Below are 24,851 nucleotides of genomic sequence, written 5' to 3'. Positions count from 1 at the left end.
TCCCTGGAATGGAAGCAAGCAGAATTTTGTGTCCTAGGAAATAATCTAAGCAAACAGGATATTCACTGCCTTTTGTGATGGAGACACGTTAAAAGCGCCATTGATGGTGCAGCTCTTCTGTGGACTATGCAGCAGCACTTTAAAATTGTATGTCTGTCAAAAGATTGAGGGCAAAAGGAGAAGGACGCAGCAAAGACCGAGATGGTTAGATAGTGTCACTGACTCGACGCACATAACTTCGAGCAAACTCCAGGAAATAGTGCTTCCCAGGTGGCGCTAGGGGTAAAGAACCCACCTGCCAATGCAGGAGATAAAAGAGATGCGGGTTCAGTCCCTAGGTTAGGAAGATCCCCTGGAGGAGGGCATGGCAACCCACTCCAGTATTCTTGCCTGGGGAATCCCATGGACAGAGGAGCCTGGTGGGCTACAGTCCGTGGGGTCACAAAGAGTTGGACACGACTGAAGGGACTTAGCATACTCACATACGAGGAGACAGTGGAGGCCAGAGAAGCCTGGCATGCTACAGTTCATGGGGTTGCCAAGAGTTGGACATGACTTAGCAACCGAACAGCAACAACATATATTGTAATAACCTATGAGGGAGAAGAATCTGAAAAAGAATAAATTATATATGTGTGTCAGGAAGATCCCCTGGAGGAGGGCATGGCAACCCACTCCAGTATTCTTGCCTGGAGAATCTCCATGGACAGAAGAGTCTGGTGGGCTACAGTCCATAGGGTCTCAAAGAGTCAGACACCACTGAAGTGACTTAGCACACACATGCACATATATATATATATAATCACACATATATATTCATTGTATATATATGAGTCACTTTGTTATACACCTGAAACTAATGTGACATTGTAAATCAGCTACACTTCAGTTTAAAATCATATGGCAGTCTAACGTGTTCTAGTCTGGCACCAGCTCCAAGACATGCTGAAAGGTGCAGAACAACATGGATTGCACCGTCTCTTCTATGTACAGATGTTTAAATACATAGAGCTCTAGGCATATACATGCACAAAAAACAACAGGAAAGACACATCTGAAAAATCTGCAGTTCAGGAAAGTGGAAACTGGGGAGTAAGAAGGAACTGTAGATTTATTCCATGTGTTTCCATCTTTAATTCTTCACACAAACATGCACGTGTAACACATATACACAATTAAGAAAACTGTATAAACAGGGAAAACAAAGATTTAAGGTCTCAGTGAAGCTGTATAGTGGTTAACGCATGGACTCTAGAGGGAAGCCGCCCGTGTTTAATCCTGTCTCCTTTACTTGCTTATTATGCTTCCTTACACAAGTCATTTAACTTGGGCGCCTCGGTCCACGCAAATGCAACACAGAGAGTGGTTCTTATGTCATATAGTTGTTACAAGGATTAAATAAGTAACATGAGAGAGCATATTGGTATGTTTACATAGTAACATTCAGTATATAATATTAGTTATTATACATGACTGTACCTGTTTAGCCACAATCAATTCTGTGTGCAAACTTTTCAGTTAAAGATGATTCCAGTGAGAGCTGTGGTCATCACAATGTATTTCCTCAAAGTTTCCTTGTAGTTGTTAATGATATTGTCATGTCTTTAGCCCCCTGGTGTTCAGAACTTCCAAAAGAAGAGCAGCAAAAATGAATGGAATTATGTTGATGGATGTAGAATGCCATGCGTTTCATTTGTGGAATAGTCCCGACCATGCTTTTTGACCATCTAATCTAATATGCATATTTATTAGTAAACTCACAGTGCTGGAAATAATGAGGTTCTGCTTTCTGCCTTAGGAAGACTATGATCGTCTGAGGCCTTTATCTTACCCAATGACTGATGTCTTCCTTATATGCTTCTCTGTGGTGAATCCAGCCTCATTTCAAAACGTGAAAGAGGAGTGGGTGCCAGAACTTAAAGAATACGCACCAAATGTACCCTTTTTATTAATAGGAACTCAGGTACGTATGCTTTGATTTTACCCGTTCAAGAAAAGCCTTTCTGGCCTGCCTCGTGACGTTGCTCTTAGATGATGGCCCCAAGATTTAGCAAATGAGATACGTGTTTAATCTCAGTTGTTTGTTATAATAAATTCTGTCACACTTTTGGAAAAGGTAATGTCAAAGCAATTACTATATTAGTCTGTTTTAAAAATCAAGTTTCTTTGTAATCTTTTCTTTTTATATGTGGGGCTTAAATGGTACTACATGTTTTATCTTTAAAGACTGATGCTATGATGGGATATTATCAACTTTTCTTAACTAGATTGATCTCCGAGATGACCCCAAAACTTTAGCAAGACTGAATGATATGAAGGAAAAACCTATATGTGTGGAGCAAGGACAGAAACTAGCAAAAGAGGTAATGCAACCTTCACAGAATTTAAAAATAAATGTAAACGAAGCTGAGGTAGTGATAGAAGCAGAGATTTATCGTGCATTCACCGTATGCCAGGCACTGTGCCGAGTGTTCTACATGCATTCGATCATTTAATCCTTGCATCAGCTCGGTGAGGTCGATGGACCAGTTGCTCTGGAGGAGAAACCAGAGGCATGGCAATGTCAGATAACTTGTCAGGTAGCTTGTAAGGTCCTGCAGGTAATAAATGGCAGAGCTGAGTTCAGTAAAGACCTGACTCCAGCCTTTAAACCTGTGCTACACTGCCAACAATATTTTCCTAATAAGCCATGTATAGAAAGAAGTGTCATAAAAAGGGGCTTCTTAATCAGGCCCTGTCTTCAGTGAAGACCCATGGAGCAGGCAGTGGAGTGCAATTGGAGGGCAATTTAAATCTGCAGTTAAAAAACAAAAAGTTATAGCTAAGTAGGAGAGGAAATGTGTTGCAATCTTTTTATGAAAGGTGGAAAATATTATCATTCTAAAAATACAACTCTGATGCACAAAATGCCTCTTAACTTATAGTCTTCCTCTCCCCAAAGAAAGGCATACTTTTTTCTCCATTTGCTCCTAATGTTATTGGATTCTATTTTTAGATGTTATGACTTTAATAGGACTTTTGTGGAAATGAAATCTAATAAGGTCTTTTTAAAAACACTGTCATCAAGAGGCAGAAAAAAGTGAGAAAACTTTTTGGAAAATAGTGTTTCCTAAAGCAAAATAGAAATAGTTTCACTAACAAGTCACTTTACAAATTCCAAATACTAAATTCTGTCATCTTGGGAGAGAAGGAATTTCTAAATGTCATAAAGGTAAAAGTCATAAATGAAAACATTGATGATTTAATTACATAAAAATTTAATACATCAAAATGCCAGAAATAAAATTAAAAGTCCTACAACAAACTTGACATTTATGGCAGAAAAATGGGTTAATATCCTTAGTGTACAGGAGCCCCATTGCATTTGGATTAATCAGAAAAAGATAGGTATACCTATGCTGGGAATTATATATATATTCATACACTCCAATAGGAAAAGGGACTCAGATTCTTCAAAAAATGTGGATTGCCATAGAAGATAAGAAATACGTTCATACTCCTTAGTGGTCAACTGTAAGTTCAATTTCCATCTATAAAATTGGCAAAAACACTGTCCCAGCAGGGCAAAGGCTTCCCTGGTGGCTCAGACGGTAAAGAATCTGCCTGCAATGAGGGAGACCTGGGCTCAATTCCTGGGTTGGGAAGATCCCCTGGAGAAAGAAATGGCAACCCACTCCAGTATTCTTGCCTAGAGAATTCCATGGACAGGAGCCTGGTGGGCTACAGTCCGTGGGGTCGCACAGAGTCGGACATGACTGAACGACTAACACAATGGGGCAATGAAGCGGGTACTCTGTTGTTCTGTTGGTCAGTGAGTAAAAGCAGCCTCAACAGCATGCAAAAGCCTTAAGGGCATGAATGCTTTTGATCAAGCAATTCCATAGGTAGGAGTATATCCTAAAAAAATTATATAGGATGTGCTTAAAGAGATGGCATAAAGTTGCTGCATTGTTTATCACAGCAAAAAACAAAAAATCCTGCACCTATTAAAATTTTATATTATAGTGTTCATGCTTATTATATAGTTTAAGGGGAAAAAATGGTTGCAAAACACTATGATCCCATTTTTAGACCTGTCAGCAGCATATGGCACAATTGGTCCCTTCTTGAAACACTTTCACTTGGCTTCCTTGAATGCCCTCTCTTGGGCGTTCTCCTCTCTCGTTGGCCTCTTCTCCTTCTCCCTGTCTCCCTGTCTCTGAATGTTGGAGAGTCCAGGGATCAGCCCTTAGCTTGTTGGATGTCTTTCCTTCTATATCCACACTCAGTCCTTAGGCCTGTTGAGCTTTTATCAGTTAGTGGTTTGAACAATCTACTACTGAGCTCCCCAAATTCCCATCTGCAGCCTGGACTTCTAGACTTGGTAGTCTAGCTTTTCACCCAACAAGTCCATCCTTGTGGTAAGCATCTCAAAATTAACACGTCCAATACAGAATTCCCAATTTTATCGTCCAGGCTTATCTTCCCAGTTACTCAGGTTAAAAACCTTGAAGTCACACTTGACCTTGTTCTTCCTCTCATACCATACAGTGAACCCTTCAGCAAAACCTGTTTTTTTTACTTTCGAATATATCCAGAATATGTATGTTCCTCACTATCCCCTCCTTTGGCAGCCTGGACCAGGCTCCTTCCCTCTCTGCCTGGATTAACTGGAACAGCTTCTCACTCACCTTTCTGCTTCTGTGTCTGTTAACCTGTTCTCCACACATCAGCCATTGAGTCTTTAAAAATAGAAGCTCCATTAGCTGACTGCTCTGTGCAGAATCCTTCCGTGGCTCCCCAGCTGACTTTGAATAAATGAAACCCGCACTGTGGCATCCAGGCCCAGCCACCTCTGCCTCACTCATTGTGCTCCAGACATACGGCCTCCATGCAGTTTCCCGTTTTCTGCCTCCCGGCCTTTGCCCTTTCACTGCTTCCTCTGCCTGGGAGTCTTCCTGATGTAGACACTGTTCATCCCTTCCTTTTAGATATCTGATCCAATATCACTCTCTCAATGAGATCTTGCCTGACCTGTCCCCACTCCCTATCCCAGGGAATTCTCCAGGCCACAGTACTGGAGTGGGTAGCCTATCCCTTCTCCAGGGGATCTTCCCAACCCAGGGATCAAACCCAAGTCTCCCACATTGCAGGCGGATTCTTTACCAGCTGAGCCACCAGGGAAGCCCAAGAATACTGGAGTGGGTAGCCTAGCCCTTCTCTAGCGGATCTTCCCAACCCAGGAATCGAACTGGGGTTTCCTGTATTGCAGGTGGCGTCTTTACCAGCTGAGCTACTAGGAAAGCACTCCCTTTTAGATCTCTGCTCCAATATCACTCTCTCAGTGAGATCTTGCCTGACCTGTCCCCACTCCCTAGCTCCTTCCCAATTTTTCTCCAAACCACTTCTACCTCTATATTTATTAGTCCATGGTCTTCTTCCTCTAAAATACTTTTCATTGAGAGTTGCATAGGGACTTAATTTTGTTCCTTGTAGGAAGGAACAAATTCCTTCCTCTGATTTGGCTAATCAGTGCTCTGTAAGTTTTCAATGAATGGACGGAGGATGGACGGAAGGATGGATGGATGGATGGATGGATGGATGGATGGATGGAAGGAAGGATGGATGGATGGATGGATGGATGGATGGATGGATGGAAGGAAGGATGGATGGATGGATGGGTGGGGCCCCTCTCAGAGTAGAAGCCAAAGTCCTTACTCGAGGACTATCTTGAGGCTACCTCACTGACCTCAACTCTTGCCACTACCCCTGCTCACCCTCTCCCCTGCCACTCTGGCTTCTGTCCTGCCCCCTGAATGTTCCAAGCACGTTCCTGCATCAGGGATCGTTACGTCTGTGGCTCTGTATGCCTGGAAACCCTGCCAGTAGGTATCCCTCACTGCTCAGACTTTACCTTGCTGAGCAGCTTTCACTGACCATCACCACCACTGTCATCTGCACCCTCTCCCTCCAAGTTTTAACCCGCAGCATGTGCCACCATCTCTATATTCCTTCATGTGTCCCTCCCCCAGTAGAACTTAGGCAAATGTAAGCATCACACAGCAGGGGTTTTGCTCTTTTGCTCAGTTCATAGACATGATTCCCAGCACCTAGAAACAGTGCCAGGCATGTAATAGGTATCCAGTAAACATTTGATGATTGAAAGAATTTTTTCAGAGAAAGTTTGAAAGGATTTACACTAATATTTTAACAGTTAGCTATCTCTAGGGAATCATAAATATGATTTCATTCTTTTTGCATTTTATGATTTTCCTTATAATGGTATGTTTGTGTGGTACCAGTTGTGTAAAAAAGATTTTATATATTTGTGATTTTTTTTTTTCTCCCTCCCAGATAGGTGCGTGCTGCTATGTGGAATGTTCAGCTTTAACACAGAAGGGATTGAAGACTGTTTTTGATGAGGCTATCATAGCCATTTTAACTCCAAAGAAACACACAGTAAAAAAAAGAATAGGATCAAGATGTATAAACTGTTGTTTGATTACGTGAGAAACATCTTCAGTGGCCAAGGAAACTGTACATTTCTCTCAGAAAGCATATGAAATGCTACAGCTGTACCCAGACCTCTTATAATGAAGCAGTTTAAAACTTGAAAGGAAAAAAAAAAAACCAACCCTGTCCTCAGAATTCTATAAAAGTTCATTAAGAATGTTTCTTAAAGGTCCAAGAAGCAGCAAATAGCATCTGAAGCCACAATCTATTATAAATACTTTATTTCAACTAGAAGGTACAATCTCTCAGGGGTTTCATAGTTTAAAAAGCTACAATCACATCATGTAACTACATAAAAAACAGTGCTGTTAAGTGGAACTGCCTGGCCTAGACCATATACATTTCTGCACAGTCTTTATGGAATCTGCACAAAGAAATCTCTTCTCCCTTTGCTCTGATTAATTGTTCTTGTATGTGAGTTTCTTTCTATTCCAGTATATCCAGAGTGGTGAAATAACAAGGCCAGCCACGTAGCCAAAGGTTGCTCCAAGCGTGCAGGAGATGGGCCATTCCTGAGGAGAGAATGTATGAGATCAAAAAGAACAAATGTTTTACTATTACTTGAGCACAAGTGTAACCTAAATATTTCTATATTAAAGCTTAATGTGCTTTCTTAAAGAATGCCAAAAGTGTAATAAGGTCATAACTGCATTTATCATGAACACTAAAAATGTACACACTTTAGTTACTGTGCGTTCAACTGTAACAAGGCTTCTGGCGACTGTAGATTTAGTTTGATGCTCCCCAAGACTGCATGAGATACACGCTGAGATTACAGACTAAAAACTCTGGGTCAGACTTTGTCATAATCCTGGACTCAACTTAGCTCTCTGCACTAGCTGGTAGTTTTTTTTTAATTTTCACATTGGCTTGTATATCAAATGAGACAAAAAGTGTGTATGCTGACCAAACCACAAGACACTTTAAATCATGTAAAGACAAATGACCTAGAATTCAAGCATGTTACATGGAATTTATAACAAAGCAGCTGCTTTCATAATAAAACTGATGTCGCCTTTCAGACACAGATATTGAAACACAGTAGGAGTTACAGAGCTACAGCTTAACATGTACATCTAGAGTATAAGGTAAATGGCGTACTGGCTTCCAAATACCCGTTTTTCTCCAGTCATGTTACATTTCACAATATTACCTCTAGCCAGAAGTAAATAACATTGATTTATCGATCATCCATGAGCAGTGCATGGTGGTCCCACGGTAAAAGGTCCTGCTTTAAAAAAAATTTTTTTTCATGTTTATCTGTGAAGCTCATTTGGTATACTGGAGCCATTTCTAATTTTTCTCTAGGGAAACAGGCCGTATAACTGTGTTAGAGGTGAACCATCTTAATGATAGTTCTGTTACCTAATTAAGCTTCCTTGTTTGGTCTGCTGTTGATGTACCTTAGTCCAAATGCCATGTGACGGACAGTGTGTTAGACAAAGATTCAGTGTGAACCACTGCTGCAGTTCAGAGAAGCATAATCTAATACATAATTTTTTTCCCCATCTTTTCCTACATTTAAACTTGCTGTTGCCTAAATTATGATTTCTTTCTGTCTTTGGTGAGGTTCTGTTAATTTCCATGATTCGAGCTTACAGCTATGTCTATTGCACAGATTGGGTAATGGAACACTAAACTTTTATACTTGAAAATGACAGCCTTAAATGCTCATAGCAGTCACAAATCTAGGATGTATTGTCTTGTAGGTGAGCTTTGTAGAGGTTTTTTTTAAAAATATAAGCATCATCTTCCCCATTGAAGAGTGGAGAATCTACTGGATAACTGGTCAGGAGCTTTCTCTCCTGAACTGGACGGTAGATATCTTCTTTCTCCCAAGAAGTGGTGATTTGTGTTAAGTATCATGGCCTTATGTATGCTCAAATGGAATCTGATGTAACTTTCTCATTTAATACTGGTCTGCTATTTTTAGATAGAACTGAAAGAATTGTATAACTCAATTAGTATATTAGCCAAGTTGTCCGACACATGATATAAAGGAATTAAGACAGTAAAGTATTATATATTTATTTCCAGCTTGCCTTTGGGGATTTGATGGGAATTTTTTTCTTCCTCAGTTCACATATCTGAAACTCTTCACACTTGGTTTCCTAGCCAGTAAAGTTAAAATCTAGAATTTGCCCTGCCCTAAGAGAAATGGACTAGGAATCTAGAAACACAAACCCTAGTGTCATCTGTTTCTTGATTGGGCCTCATTTTTCTCATCTTTTAAATATGGATTCTAATATCTCTTCCTATCAACTGCTATGATTTTCTTCTTTCTTACAGTAATCACTGTGGGACATTACCTTTTTGGCTTCATGTTCTTAATTAAGATGGTAAAAATCCTGTATATAGATTACTAGAACTCTAAGCAAAGATGATTGTATCATCTGAACCTGAGGTGCCTTAGGTACTCTACTGACCTTGATGGGGTTTGGAGTTTCCCATTGCTTATGAAGAGCCTTTTCATTGCTTTGGTTCTTTAGTATCTCTCTCTTTTTTTTTTTTTTTTGCAAAACCCTTTCAGCCACTTTAACTAAAACCAAAGATTTCTTTTGTTCTGTTTATAAACAAGATTATAGAAAAGTTGCCTTATTTTCAGAAGCATGTCTTCATTTAAAACTTAGGTTTCCACAGAAATTCAGGCTAATCACTGGAACAACATAGTGAAATATCTGGAAAATAAAATACTTCAAAAATATCTCACTGACATGAATTTTGCTAGTGAATGAAAATACAGTGCTTCAAATAAGATCATGTATGAATGAATTCAAACTTAGTTTTTTTGCATGTAAGTCATCAGTTTTAAGTCCTTAAACATAGTTTTAGGGACTTCCTGACATCTTATTTAATATTTTGCTTATATCCTTATTCGATCTCTAAAGTTACATTTTAGGTTAGCCTATGTTGAATTATCATATTTCCAATAAGTAGAGCCTGAACTAATGGTTTTTATTGTGAATTATCTTAAGTTACTTTAGGCATTGCTTCCATTTGATTTTAATTATTCAGTTTACGTACCAAATTGAATACTCGTTTGTTGGTTGTTGCTTTTTAAGTGATTGTTACTTTAATAGTGTCCCATCTCAACACATGGGGTTACAAATAAAATAATATGCATAGTTTACTACCTATGTAAAGTATTGAACTTCTTACCTTAGTAGTTTTTATTTAACACTCTATGTAAACATTTGGACTAACACTCGATTTTCCTCTGTTTCGCATTGCTCTGAGTTTATGCATCATCGGCCAATTGTGAGCGCCTGCACTTTGGTAAAGAGCACATTGTCCAAGTGTAGGGAGAATCATAATCCCTCATGAATCCAGCCAGACTCCAGTTTGGGTTACTAAATTCTATTTTAATCACTTTGTAATTTCAGTGTGGCTCTTTGTTTTCAAACACAAAGATACATTTACACACACATTCTTCAAATAGCTGCCATACCTCACCTCCAGTGGAATGCCAGCAATGAAGTAAACATTAACAAGTTTAAAGGTTTCGCCTAACGAGGGGTTAAGGTTTGAAACACTTGCTATTCAACATCTCAAGGAATCCATGCCATCAACAAATCAGAATGCTGGACTAGCTGTAGACACTGTTTGCCAGTGACAAGTCACACTCTCCTGCTTGATCTTCCTTAAAGTAAGTAATCCTTATCTGTAACACAGTCATTTTTAACAAGAGATTTTCTTTACATAAGGGCAAACTTTCCTGATTTCTATAAGCCAAGATAGGGAACGGCACAGAGGCTACTGGAGGGAGTTGGGGTTGGGGAGGGGCGGGAGGCTGCCAACAAACCAGCTTTCCTCAAACAGTTTGTTACTAACCTTCTTGTAACTGCTTTAAAACAATTTAAAAACTATCCTGTGGCAACAGATCATACTGAATTGTCAAACAATCCTAGATTTGTCACGTATTTTCATAGATTTTGAAGTTTTCCATTTAAATGTATCTCGCATAGGGAGATGTTTCTATTTATGGTTCCTCATACTACAAATAGGATTAAGAACACACACACACACACACACACACACACACACACACACACACACACAGGGTATCGAACAGACAATTCAACTTCGTTGCTATAAACATGTCTCCAAATGATGGCCATCTGAGATGGAGCTATATAATTATCTTGTTTTGTTTAAGGAAAATAGAAAACTCAAAGACATTCATGTAAAAGTCACATGTGTTTATCACCAAAAGACCATCTTTTTATCCAATTTTTTATAAATTAAAATTTTTTTAAAAATCACTAAATAAAAGAAAATTTTCTGTGCATATCTTTTGCATAACAAAAGATAATATAGTGAAATTGGGTAAAATTACTATAGTTACTATCAAAAAAAACTTTACAAAAATGAGTAGCTACATCATGTGAATAAAGTACCCTGCTTTACAGTACTACTATTATCCTTGCTCTAAATCAAATAATTCCTTATTTGTCTCAGCACTTGAAAAAAGTCAGTGTTCGCTTAAAATAATCAGCATTAACAAAGGCCTGATACATAGGATCTTAGTACATGGTACTAGCAATAGGTTATTTTTCTCTTAGAAATAAAATAATTTCACCCTAAAAGGCTTTAAAAAAACTTTTAAAATAATACAGATATGTGCTTTTCTGTTAGAAAAATCATTATTATTGCTGCTTGAAAGACACTTCAAAATTATATAAGCTTATTTCTACCTGAAGACCACACTACATTCTTCTGATCAGGCACTGCTATAAAACTCTTGCTTTATATTTTAGGAAAGTAAAATGTACTAATATACAGAGTTTGAAAGCATGTTCTAAGTAGTAGAGAATAGTATTCTCTATATATGTATGTGTGTGTATATATATATATATATATATATATATATATATATATACTGAATCACCTTGCTGTACACCTGGAAGTAACACAACATTGTAAATCAACTATACTTCAAAAAAAAAAAAAAGTCAACAAAAATATGACCCTAGGCAAGTCGCCTAACCTTTCTGTGCCTTGGTTTCTTATTTGCAAAATGAGGATCACTGTAAAACTCACCTCACAGGGTTACTGTAATGACCAAATGAGGTAATGTCCTAGGTGGTACTTACAATCATACCTAAAACATAGGTCTGGCACATAGGACAAGTGACCAATCAATGAGTTACAATGGATAATCTTTCAGTTCATATTTTTAAATAGACACATATGAAATAAGTTGTAATTATAATCTACAACACTATCATTCCTCAAATACACCATCTCTAAAGCTATTTTTTAAAGTATTTCTAAAAAACTACACCTACCTATTTATAGTAGACAGAAATTTCTATCATTTTTAAGAGTCTCCATTTGAATGGCTCTATTCATTCAAAACTATGTATTGAGAGCCTCTACTATAAACCAAGAATTAAGGGGCAAACTAAGATTTTTGGGGGATAAATTTTAATAACACAAACTTTAAAAAATGTGTTGCAATATAATTTTTGGAGAGGTATGTGATGTGAGAGATCTCAAGGGAAAACTGACTTATCTGCAGATCAGAAAACCTAGAAACACTTAGAACAACCCACCACCATTAGGATTACTGACTCTTTCAGATAAAAAACGAAGATAAAACCCAGGCAATTCTAAATTTCACACAAACTACTTTTTAATATGTTTTGTTTATCACCCTTACCATAGATTTACATTTGCATGACTGATAGAATTCATCTTTCAAAACCTACTTACTTTCAAACTTCAGACTGGTTTTAAATGACCATTTACATTTTCCTCTGAATTCGGATTTACTGATGTGTCTTCCAGATGTGCTTAAAGCAGATGCTGCTTGCTGTCTGGTGTAAGAATAAATGAGCAGATGAACCTACTCATCTGGATGCGCTTCTCTGGTTGGTTGCAACTCAGAGCTGGTTGGTTCAGAGCTGGTTGGAACTCTGCCCTGAGCCACGAATTCTCTGCCACTCTCCTGTGACTAAGAACACAGATTTAGGAAGAGCTATTTGTGGAGAGGTCCACAGTCTCCAGGCTGGAACTTCTTGTCAAAGTGACGATATAAGGTGCCTGCCAGGACCATGCACATGAGTTTTCCCTCAGCCAGCACTCTCCTCTATCACATGAAAGTCCTACTAGCGTATCATTTTCAGTATCACTGCCCTACATGAACCCACCTTTTAAATCCCAAACCACTTTCTATCAGTTAAGTATTAGTATTTTTCCCATGCTTGAAGTATGTAACTCACATTCATAGAAATTAATATTTTACTTTGGTTTGTCTAAAACACTGTGTAAGACCTTTAGTAACAGAAACACCAATTAACCTAAAAATATGCACTCTTTCAATAATTAAACCCATAATTCTGGCTTCATCCCTTTCTCTACCATTATTTGCTGTGCTTCATTTAATTTTCCTAATGGTCTCCAGCATCAATTTATTAAAGTATTATCTGTGGCACCTGTGACTTTTAATAATGAATATATGTCTCACAGATATTAATTTTTAAACCTGATAAAACCAGAGAAAACAAAAAATTTCTAAATACAACAATGCCTCATTTATCTAGTATCTGATGGGAATAAGTACAAATATTTAACAACTTTAAATTGTCTTAAAGACAATCTCCATCCATTTTGCTTTTTAACTTTATAAGAAACAAATACTCTCAGAAGAGATTTGATTATGTGTTCAATTCCATTTTGGAGATAGTAGCACTGGAAGTCCAGAGTTTAAAGGTATTTGTTGGTATTCTAGGTACAAAATCCTCATGTATTAGCTTCAAATACTCTCCTACAAATATATTAAATTTTTTGGTATAACATACACTACCAACTGAGTGGTTGTGGCATTTAAATGAGATTCTCATGTGGGGAAAGAAACACAATATAATAACTACTGGACCTTTTCAAAAAAATCTAAGCCATGGCCATTGTTAGAGAAGAACAGGGATAAAGAGAATCATGGTGTCCTGGAGCACTGGATTCCAGTCTTCCTCTAATCAGTCAAGAAACGCTGACCAAGATGCATACTCCTCTCTTCACACGGTGGCTCTCTTATGTGTAGAAATCAGGATGAAACCCACCTTGCACTATGGTTACCAGGATTAAGTTACTTGTGCGACAGTGCCAAGCCTCATGCCTGGTACATAAACAAAGTGATAACTGTGTCTTCCTTCTACTGCCATCTGAAATGTCAGATAGGATTGAAAATTAAGTGAAATCCAAATACCCTAAATGCCCAAATACCAGAGAAACAAAAAGATGAGTCAAAAATCCACTCCACCAATTTAAGGACCATTGTGCAGAATGAATAAAACAAGCTGAGGTAATGCACATCCTCCGGAGAATTCAAATAATGAATTGGCAGTTTTGGGGGAATGCTTAGAAAAGACAGTCATAAACCTAAATGCCTATAACATCAGTTAAGCGGTTAACTGTTGGGTTCTGAACTAAGTAATTTAGAATTATATTATTTAATCCTCACTAGCAAGTGTCAGAGCCAGAGTTTGAACCCAGTAATTTGATGTCTCAGCTCTTAAAAATCCTGTTATCTACCTATTAATAAAATGTGGGTTTAAAAACTTCATGTAAATTTCCTTTGTTTAGAATGACTAACAACAATTCTTAACTTTGTACTAATTTTTTTAATAACGTGAAGTGCTGATTTTTGATAAGTAAAGAATTAAGACATTTTTCAGAAGAAAAGCTGATAACCATATATTCTGAAAACATTTAAAGCATATTAAATCTGAATCAGAATCTTAACTCACAATCTGGATCTAAATTATCATTACCAAACAATTAAATTCCAGTCCTGGTAATATTTCTGTTATAACTTATACAGAATATGTACTTTGTACATGCTGAGTAAGAACTCAACAAATACTTACTGATTAGCTATTTTTATGGCAGATGGAAGCATCAAATTATAATGTAAATAGATTTTCCATAGTCAAAAATTTTGTCAGTTACTGCAGCTATAAATTTTCTCTAGGGGTGAAGAAGGCAGTCTGGGTTATGGACAATTCAATGTTTATAATGTAATAATTAAGGCAGGGAAGAGAAGCAAGATGACTTTGAATTACTTTCAAAGAAAACAATAAAGATGACCAACAATATAGTGGGCAGCCATCAACCATATTCTCTTTCACCAAATTCTCTTGCTGCCTCCTAGAAATGGAAGGCTTCCTCCAATTATAAAGATGCCTGGTATCTTTTGTCATTTGTCATTACTTAAAATTATTTAAAATTCCTATTAGTAAGTGAAAAAACCTTTTCATTAAGGTTATATATTTCCAATGGGCCTGTCCAGTCACTAAATTTTGAAACAACTTAAAAACTGTAAGTATTCTTGAACTTGTTCAATACAGAACTCACATCATTATATAATCTTATGCTTAGCCTCTGGGCACTTAATACACAGTCAGGTTGAGTACAAAGTAGAAAAATGGAACTAAAATATGTGAAAGTTTTTGTGAGGTGGTTTGTGTGTATGTGTTTTTAAAGAAAGTGTAATTGCGTAACCAGATACTCTTGCTTCTCCAAGTTTACTTATTTTTATTAAACATAAGTAAAATCAGATCACAACCCAGAAAAGCTTGCTTTACCACAAACATATCAAATCTTTACTGGGCTACAAGGAATACAGAACTAAAATCTCTTCCTAATACTATAATATTCAAGTTTAAATGATAAAGTATAGACAGAAGTTTTCTTCTTCCGAAATTCTACTTTAGAAAAATCTCCATTCTGAAGTAATGCCATAATCTTTTATCTGGTTTATTGTTTCTCTGGCAGATTCTGTCAGGATCATGAGCCACACTGAGTGCTTATTGTGTAGTTAGGTTTACAAAGGAAAAAACAAACAGAACAGAAAACTCTGATGCAAATAAAAAGTGAAAAAAAAAAAAGACATCATCTCTCTAGTTTATAATTGCTAAGTTAGTAAATAATCACTAAACTGGGGAGGGGCAGGTAATTATTATGTGAATAAAAGATTAATTATACATCACTTCTAACATAATTTTAAAAGATAGTGAATACATATCATAATTTTGAAAGATGATAGTAAATAAGTGGCTCATTAACTTGGAATACTCTTAAAATAAACCAATAGTAAAGATTATTAAATAACCAGTAATATTCCAGTCAAATGAAACATTCCTAATGAAGACCAACATTTGTTACATGCTAAATTAGCTAGCTAGAATTTTTTTTTAAGTCAATAATTCAAATAGAAAATTTATATTAATTTTAAAAGTCTGATACCATTAATTTGGATCCAGTTCACCTCTTACTGTAAATAAGAATTGAGGTAGAAAAATGGGAGTCACTAGCTAGAAGCCTAAACAATCAAAAATGGATAACTGGATTGTAAATAATTGAAATATATATTTTCTACACCTAAACCCAGATTTTAGAAAGATGCATCTGCTCCCCATAATTCAACATCTACTCTGCATAGTCTTTTTTGCCTGTCGTTCCCCCCACCTTTGGCTGTACCACATAGTATGTGGGATCTTAGTTTCCTAATCAGGGATCAAACCCACGCCCCCTGCACCAGATGGCAAAGTCTTAACCACTGGACCACCGTCCCTGCATAGTCTTAAGACGATTTATACAGGAGTAAGATGCAAAGCGTCAACTCATTGGAAAAGACTCTGATGCTGAGAAAGATTGAGGGCAGGAGGAGAGGGGGCAACAGAGGATGAGATGGTTGGATGGCATCACCGATTCGATGGACATGAGTTTAGCAAACTCCAGGAGATAGTGAAGGACAAGAAAGCCTGGTGTGCTGTAGTCTATGGGATGACAAAGACTTGGACACGACTTAGCGACTGAACAACAGCAACAAGATATCAAACTTTTACACTCCAAAATATTCCATCTATATGCAAACTAACAAGCTAATTACACGTTACCTTACTAACTCATAAGCTGATGGCCCATGGTGTGTTATATATTGATACTGTGTATTAGATTTAATTTCATATATCTGAAATAAGGGACTAAGACACAATTTCCCATGTACACTTTTCAGTGATTTTGATTGTCCCCCAATTTAGAAATTGTGACACTATTGAATGAAATTAAGTTTCATAAGATGGTAACTTGAGTACAAGTGAATCTCTATTTCCCAGAAATCACTGAGATGGCCAAGAGAATATAAAAGAAACCTTTATTAATACTATAACCTTGGGAATGGTATCCGTGACACACACATGCCAAACCTCCAGGGACTTCTCTAACATATAAGTAGGTGAAGAACTATTACAGGGAAGGGCAACCCTACCAGACTTACTGAATGTAAAACAACAACTCATTTGTTAGGGAGACACAACATCTAATAGAAACCACAAAGAATGGACTTAAAAAGTAGGCAGTTAAGTGCAAGGCATACAATCTAGCTCCCTCAATGGCCTTTGGAAAGTGAGACACATATCAGAGATTCACTACCTAGGAATTTATTTTAAAGAGAAAACTGGACAAACTAAGAAAAATTTAAGGAGAAAACTGGACAAAACTGCAAGGATGTATGTTTTATGATAATTATGATAATTAATAATAGTGAAAATGAAATAATTTATCCATTCATAAGAAATTAATATATGATTTTACACAAATAATACAGTATTACACCCATGCAACTTGTCGCTGACATGGAATGAGTTCCACAATATACTGTTGAAGGGGAAAGAAACAGATTAAAAATAATATCTGTACTATGAACAGTTATACAAAGAGCTGCAGAGATTGTCACCAAAACACAAATGGGAGCTGCCTCTGGGTGGCTGGATATTTGATAATTTTTACTTATTTTTTATAATTATTAGTACTGCTGAAGTTTTCTAAATAAATGTATACTGTCTTTGTAATCAAGAGAAAAATTCTCATTTTGGAAAAGTATATTTATTTTTTAATACTAAACTTGATTTAGGAGAAATTATCTTGATAATTGGAAACATCCATTAAGATACAGATTAAAAGATCTTTATCATAACATTGTTTATAACAGTAAAATAGTAAGTTATTAGCAATAACTTAAATGATCAATAGTGAATTTGTTAAATTTTAGAATAACTATATAATGATTTACTACAAAGCCATTAAAAATTACAACAAAGAGGTATTCAGCACTAGCTCAGTGACCTTGGAAATATCACATGTCCTCTAGGTATCAGTTTTCTCAAATGTAAAATGCGGATAAAAAGAATACTTACGGTGCTTCACCTAGCTTAATAGCTATACCCTATTGTGATAGAAAATGAAAAATCTGATGTTTATAAGTTTCTTCTAATTTCACAAACACTTATTTCAAAATCAACTTTGCTATATGTTAAAACAGTGCTGGAAGACAGAAACAGGCTAATCTGGATACCTGTAGCACTGAGGCCCCAATAAGTCACCCAGATTACAGTGACAGAGGGAACCAACATACCTACTTAACTGAACAATGAAACAATTTATATATACACTTGTTGGCGTCATCGGTTTTACCCTCACTGTACAAACATTTACTTTGCTGCTTTAAGGAGGTGAAACCAACCTGCCATGGTCTTCCCCAATCCAGTGGAATAGGAAAGGCTCCAAGCCATATTCCTACAAAACTAGAAATTGTAGTGATCTGAAGACTATTCTCCCAAACGGACGTAACTCTGTAAAACACAAATATATAAATCACTGGTGGGATAGATCTCAACTGCTGGGAAATCAAACGAATAGCACACATTAACACCACGCATATGTACGTGTTCTGTCCATTTCAAATAAGCATCTCAAACTGACACATAAATATTTGCCATGAACCATTAACAATTAATTGGCAAGAAGACATAAGTGGTTTTCAGCTGGAAAAGTAACATATACAGATACTGAAAGTCAAACAATACAAAAGAGTATTTGCAATGAATGCTAAGTCCTCCTCTCACCCTTATTATCAACTTTGGTTCCTTTTCCCATAAATGACTATTATCAACTTAGTACATATCCTTCCAGAAATATTTTATACACACAAAACCACACAATTTTGTTTAGAATGATATATGCACACATGTATGTATAAACCCTTCAAAACAAAACTCAAATGTACCACGTCATAAACATGGTTTTGCTGTGCATCTTCCCATTAACAGTTTTACTAGTATCCCATTGTCCCAAGGAAGCATCATTTATTCATCTAGTCCCTTAGGCACATTTCATTTAAGAAAATCAACTCTATCTGGTGGGGAAGGAGTAGAGAATGAGAATAAAATATTACAAAAGATCCAATGCTTTGGGCTACCATTCTTATTTATTAAGTGCACATCTTACAGTGTCAAGGTGGAAAGACATAATTCTGCCTGTCTCTTAGTAAGTCTTGGCTTCAGTCTGCCCCTAATGTGATCACTTAACTGGGTGGAATAAGAATCTCATTACAGTGGAGTAAACCACTCCCCAAAAATGCAGTAACTGGAGTCCAAATATTCAATTGTTTCAAATGCAATGTTTAGCTATTCTGAAGTTTATGAAAAGCAGTTTCTTCCGTTAGTGTGGTAAAGGGGGGAAACATTTGCTTTGTTAGATGACTGCTTTAGAAATAGGCTAATTACTATACACAAAATGTACACTGAATTAAAACCATCCAGAATGACAAGTCAGTCCATAAACCAACTCACCTATCCATCTCATTACTACCTTTCCCTCACCTACACGAGTTAAGAGCTTCAGCCTGTTTCTATTGACAACGGGCTGGAAGAAGATTGGAGGCAAGCCCCATACATCCAAATCTGTGTTATTTTGGGGGCTTAATTGTTCTTCTCTATTTTGTGTAACACTTAAAAATAAAAGTCAATATCTTCAACTAACATTCAACACAACAGAGATCTATTCCAGTCCTACGAGGTGAAAAAACTGATGAGGTGAATGTAAAGAGAGAATTGTACGATTCAGGCAATTTAAAGGTTTGTCTAAGGTAATTTTTTACTTTATGTTGCTGAGAAATGTTGAGTACCTTTCACCAAAACACACACTTCTTGGTATTGCAATGTGTAAAGTGATTTGCCGAGAGATAGAAAACTTGAGAGCAGAGTTTACTTTCTGCTAAGAAAAGGTTTACTTTTTTTCTTTTTTTATGAAAGAGGAAGTTCAGCTGAATTTGGAAGAAGGAACAGTATTTGGTCTTGAAGAAATGGAGAAAGAGATATACTATAGGTTAAAAGAATGTAAGTAAAATTGGTTAAGCCCAAGTGGAAGACTGGGTAACAACACTGGAAAAGTAGGTTAGAGTAGGATTTTTTTAAAAAATAATGGCTTTATTGAGTCCAGGTAAAAAAAAAAATGCTACAGAAAAACCTTTTCCAGCCATACGATTCACTTAAACTACACAACTCAGTGTTTTTAGTATATTAACAGAACTGCACAGTCATCACCCACAAAACAAAACCCTTTACATTAGCAGTCACTCCCAATTTCCCCTTCCCTCTAGATCACTAATCCACTTTCTGTCTCTATGGATTTGCCTATTCTGAACATGTCATGCAAATGAAATCAATGTGTGGTCTTCTGTGACTGGATTATTTCACTTAGCACAGTTTCCAAGGTTCATCAATTTTGTAGCACGTAAAAATGTCATTCTCTTTTATTGCCAAATAATATTTTGTTATACAGATATATCACATTTTATTTTTTATACACATTAGTTGATGGACACCTAGGTTGTTTTGACTTTTTGGCTATTACATCTAAATGCTACTAGAAACATTCATGTGTAAGTTTTGTGTGGACATACGTTTTTCTTGGAGATATACTAAGGAATAGACTTGCTGATAACTCTGTGCTTAACCTTTTGAGGAACTGCCAAACTATTGTCCAAAGCAGCTGCTGCTGCTGCTGCTGCTAAGTCGCTTCAGTCGTGTCCGACTCTGTGCGACCCCACAGACAGCAGCCCGCCAGGCTCCCCCCGTCTCTGGGATTCTCCAGGCAAGAACACTGGAGTGGGTTGCCATTTCCTTCTCCAATGCATGAGAGTGAAAAGTGAAAGTGAAGTCGCTCAGTCGTGTCCGACTCTTAGCGACCCCATGGACTGCAGCCTTCCAGGATCCCATCAGCAGTGTATGTGGGTTCCGATTTCCAGATCCTTGCTAACATTTGCTACGTAGCCATCTTAGTAGTGGTGGAGTGGTATCTCATTGTGGTAGATTTAGGGTTAGGATTCTATAAAAGCCTTAAAAGTCACATTTTTTAAGTCAAAAGAAGTCTCTGAAGGCTTTAAATCCAGTCAGCAATATGAGGTAGGTCTAATAAGATCTATGTACACGTCTAACCTAAACTCCAAGTTCCTTGGGCCAAGGGACAAGATCCATGTCGTCACACTTTTTTTTTTCATTGTTATAAGCACACTTGTGGTCATCTTATATTTGTTAAAATAAGGGCAAATATCCAAGAGGTTGTCCTCTATTTTGTTTGTTTGATGTATGAAGAGTGTTTACAATCTTACGTACAACAAACGCAGAAAAAAATGGAACCAAGACCTAATTTACAAATTAGAAGAAATCTGTAGCCTACCTTTTTAAAATTAAAAAGCCTGAGGCACAACTGTGTTCCTGCGAGTGCCCTACACCATCTCGTGAATTCCCTTTGCCTCTCTCTGTGCTCCTGGGTCTCCATTTTCCTGAATTTCAAGACTTCTTCCTTCTATTTCCCCCTTTTTTTAAAGTACATCCTTTAACATATTCCTGAGAAAATGTAGGGGGAAAACAGATTTTAGAGATGTTTAAAGTCTGACAGTGACTTTACTCTAATTGTTGGCAATCATTTTGTCTCAGAATGTTGAAGGCATTGCTCCAGTGTTTTCTGATTCCTGTTTGAGAAGTTCAGGGCCATCTGGCTCCCAGTTCTCTGTAAGTAACATGTTCTCTATGCCCCACCTTCCCACATCCTCTCTGGGAGCCTCTAGAATCATCTCTCTATTTCTTGTTATCTAAAATTTCACATTAATATGTCTTGGAGTGGGTCTTTTCATTCATTATGCCAGAAATACACATGGGCTTCCTTAATTTAGACTCTCAGGTTTTTAGTTCTTGAAATTTTCATTTGAAGACTTGCCTTTTGATGCCCAGGTCCCTTAAGAATTTTGTTTTTCTTACTCTTTTGCTGGGGATACTATCATTATGAATTAATTCTCTAATCTTCTTGCTTTTTAACTCATTTCCCATATCTTTGCCCTTTTGTTTGACTAAAGGATCTTTTCAACTTTGTCCCTACTTCTGTTGAATTTTTCAATTCCCAAGAAGTCTTCTTCTCTGAATATTCCTTTTGATTACCTCCTGTTCATGTTTATGGATATAAAAATATGTATTTTTTAAAGTTATCTTCTGGTTCTTACACTGCTTTTATTTCCACTGAGTTTTTTTTTTGTTGTTTGCATTTCTGGTTTTCAGCTTAGAAGTCTTCTTCAAATGTCTAGTGTTTCTTCAGTTACCATTCTACTTAAATGCAAAACACTATATATGAAATGTCCAGAAAACGCAAATTTATAGAGACAGAAAGTACTTTAGTGTTTGCCTGGGATGGAGAATAAGGGGGTGGGTGGGAGAGAAGGGTGGGAATGAAGAACAACTGTTAACAGGTATTTCTTTTGGGGTGATGAAATGTTCTTAGACTGTGCTGATGGTTACAAAACAGCACCTATACAAAAAAACTATCAAGTTATACATTATATTGCTTTATTTTTTGGCTGTTATGTGGGATCTTAGTTACCCAACCAGGGACTGAACTTCTGTCCTCTGCAGTGGAAGCACGGAGTCTTAACCACCGGACCACCAGGGAAATCCCCTTGAACTGTACGCTTTAAATGGGTGAGTTTTATGGCTTGAAGTTATATCTCAATAATGTGCTTTTTCAAAAGACAACAAAAAAGTGAAACTCTAATCAGCCGGCTGGAAGCTCACTGTACACGAGTAGCAAGATTCAACTGATGGGCCTCACTGTCCCAGGAACTGGCTAGGAGCCCTGCCTGTTAAAGAGAAATCTCCAATGTCAGTATCTATAGGTGTTTTGGTACCAGTTTTCTCAGAGAGAAATCATTTCAGTATTCTGTCTAGATGGTATAAGCCTGGCTGTTAGTGTTCTGGGCCCAGAAGATAAAAAGGACTAGGCATAAGACTCATTGCTTAGTATGCAGAATTTTGTTTAAGCCTTCCTGAAGAGGGAAGGCTCAGGATCTGGGGGTAGCCAGAGTGGTTGGAGGTGCATCTTTCTCCATCTTCCCTTCACCCACTGTATAACTTCCATTACTATCATATTTATACAGTATTTATATTCTGTTCTGAACTCCAATTCATTCAATTATTTTCTTGATATAGTAACTCCCTTATATATGCACTCAGGAATTCCTTCATCTGGGGAAACTATCTTCTATCATATCTTTGAATTATTTTTTGCTTTGTATTTTAGGGCTACTAACTTGTCTTAAGTTGATCTCCTTTGTATGTTCTCTATATTTATCATTTCTTCTCTAATTGCTTCATTTTGATTAGCTCAAACCCTTCTTGCTGCTACAACTTGATTTTCTAATTTATCTATGTTTCTAATTTATGATCTAATAGTATGATCTGGATTCTCAATTTATTTCATTAATTTTTCAATTTCCTTCTCCACCTCATTTTCTTTAATTATCTCATATTTGAGCTCTTATTTTATTGCATTAATATCCTTAATAACATTTTTTTCTGTGGTAAACTGTGGGGAGCTTTTTTGTTTTTGTTCCTTGGGTAGTATTTTCTTCCAGGCTGAATTCCTTATCTTCTACATGCCTTTTTCTTCTTCTATAGTTTGTTTTTAGCCATTGTCAGACCATTTCTTTTCAACTTACCTATACTTCATATGGTCAGGCTGCCCAAACTACCCATTTGCTTGGATAAAATGAATGCATTATTTGAAGCTGCCTTCCCATCTTAACCAACATCAATTTTTCATGTCTTGAAGTTGCATTTTGAGGACTGGATGTTCTTTTCTATCAAATTTTGGGTGACATGAGGCAGAAGGAAAGAATGGAGGCAGAGCGCCAAGGCAAGGGAAATGGTGTCTTTGCAATATAATCAGAAACATTCAGCTGAAATTTAATGAATGGCGGTTCTACAAATTAAAAAAATTTTTTGACCAGGGCTTATGCATCCCATTAGGAATGAGATGAAACTATAGTAGAACAGTCTGCTTCCTAGGTAAAACCCAGTAGGCAGCAGCCCTGGGAGACTGATAAAGAATATAAACAGCACTGATGGGGATTCAGGAAAACTGGCACTCTGTTGAGGTGAATGTATGTTTGTGTGTGTGTGAGTTTTGATGATTGTGTGCTCAGTTGTGTGATGTGAGGTCAGATGTGCTCAGATGACGTGCTACAACTCTTTGTGACCCCATGGACTGTAGCCTGCCAGCCTCCACTGTCCATGGAATTTTCCAGGCAAGAATACTGGAGTGGGTTGCCACTTCCTACTCCAGGGGGTCTTCCCAACCCAGGTATTGAACCTGGGTCTCCTGCATTGGCAGGCAATTCTTTACTATTGAGCCACCTGGGAAGCTATATATATATATGTATATAATAATAAAGTATATACATGTGTGTGTGTGTGTATAGATTTCAAGTTAGAATTTTAATTTGGTGATGTCTATCAACTTCTTTTGACCTAGGAATTCTACTCCAGAAATCTGGTATACAGAAATCAGTGTTCAAGTATACAAAATTATATGGTACAAAGATGTTCATAACAACATTATTTATATCATGAAAATTTGATAATAATCCTCAATAGGAAATTAGTTAAATCATGGTACATGGAATACTTATAATGATGATTAGCTACCAACATTCATCTCATCTCTGATGATTAGGCTAATTAAACCATGGTGATTCCATTCTTTCCCAATGATTAGTTTAGGAAGATTTAAGGAGAGAAGAGAAGTTGCTGCCATTTCCCTACCAGCCCAATAAGTGAAAAGCAAAGCATATTATAAAGCAGTGACTAGTATAACCAGTTTTGTTTTTAAATTACATATATTTTTGCATAGATAAAATCTGGAACATAAAATCTGTTAGTAACAGCTATTCTTTATGTAGCATTCTAAGATCTTTAACTTTTGATATTTTTCTATTATTTGAGTTTTTGTAATATTCTTTTACAAAAAACAAAAAGCATAAATTTATTTCTAGTCACTGATTTATAGCAGCACTGACATTGATTTATTTTCATTTTATAAATTTCCATAATAAAGCCATTGGAATTCAATGCTTAATGGCTAATTTCTTCATAGTTAAGTTTTATATATATATATATATATATATATATATATATATATATGATTGAGAATAGAATACATAGTGCACTATTCTGCAAACAAACTTAAAA

At 36.7% G+C, this 24,851-nt stretch overlaps 2 protein-coding genes across 3 annotated transcripts in view; one reads left to right on the top strand and one right to left on the bottom strand.

The window, feature by feature from the left end:
- RHOQ (ras homolog family member Q) overlaps positions 1-7,046 on the top strand; it is a 38,313-nt gene extending 31,267 nt beyond the window's left edge. Inside the window, exons 3-5 of the mRNA XM_068966009.1 lie at positions 1,799-1,963; positions 2,268-2,363; positions 6,334-7,046. Of these exons, the coding sequence (XP_068822110.1) occupies positions 1,799-1,963; positions 2,268-2,363; positions 6,334-6,489 (417 nt within the window). The 3' untranslated portion in view covers positions 6,490-7,046. The remainder of the gene's footprint in view (positions 1-1,798; positions 1,964-2,267; positions 2,364-6,333) is intronic.
- Positions 6,750-24,851, bottom strand: part of PIGF (phosphatidylinositol glycan anchor biosynthesis class F) — a 30,116-nt gene continuing 12,014 nt past the window's right edge. For both annotated transcript variants that reach the window (XM_068965991.1, XM_068965998.1), the window contains exons 5-6: positions 18,017-18,125; positions 6,750-7,004 (exon numbers count right to left, since the gene is read on the bottom strand). In XM_068965991.1, coding sequence (XP_068822092.1) covers positions 6,891-7,004; positions 18,017-18,125 — 223 coding nt within the window. In that variant the 3' untranslated portion in view covers positions 6,750-6,890. The remainder of the gene's footprint in view (positions 7,005-18,016; positions 18,126-24,851) is intronic.

The sequence above is a fragment of the Capricornis sumatraensis genome, chromosome 1 (assembly GCF_032405125.1).
Source record: "Capricornis sumatraensis isolate serow.1 chromosome 1, serow.2, whole genome shotgun sequence".
NCBI lineage: Eukaryota > Metazoa > Chordata > Mammalia > Artiodactyla > Bovidae > Capricornis > Capricornis sumatraensis.
The sequence above is the reverse complement of the archived record's forward strand: the minus strand, read 5'-3'. Positions and strand labels throughout refer to the sequence as shown.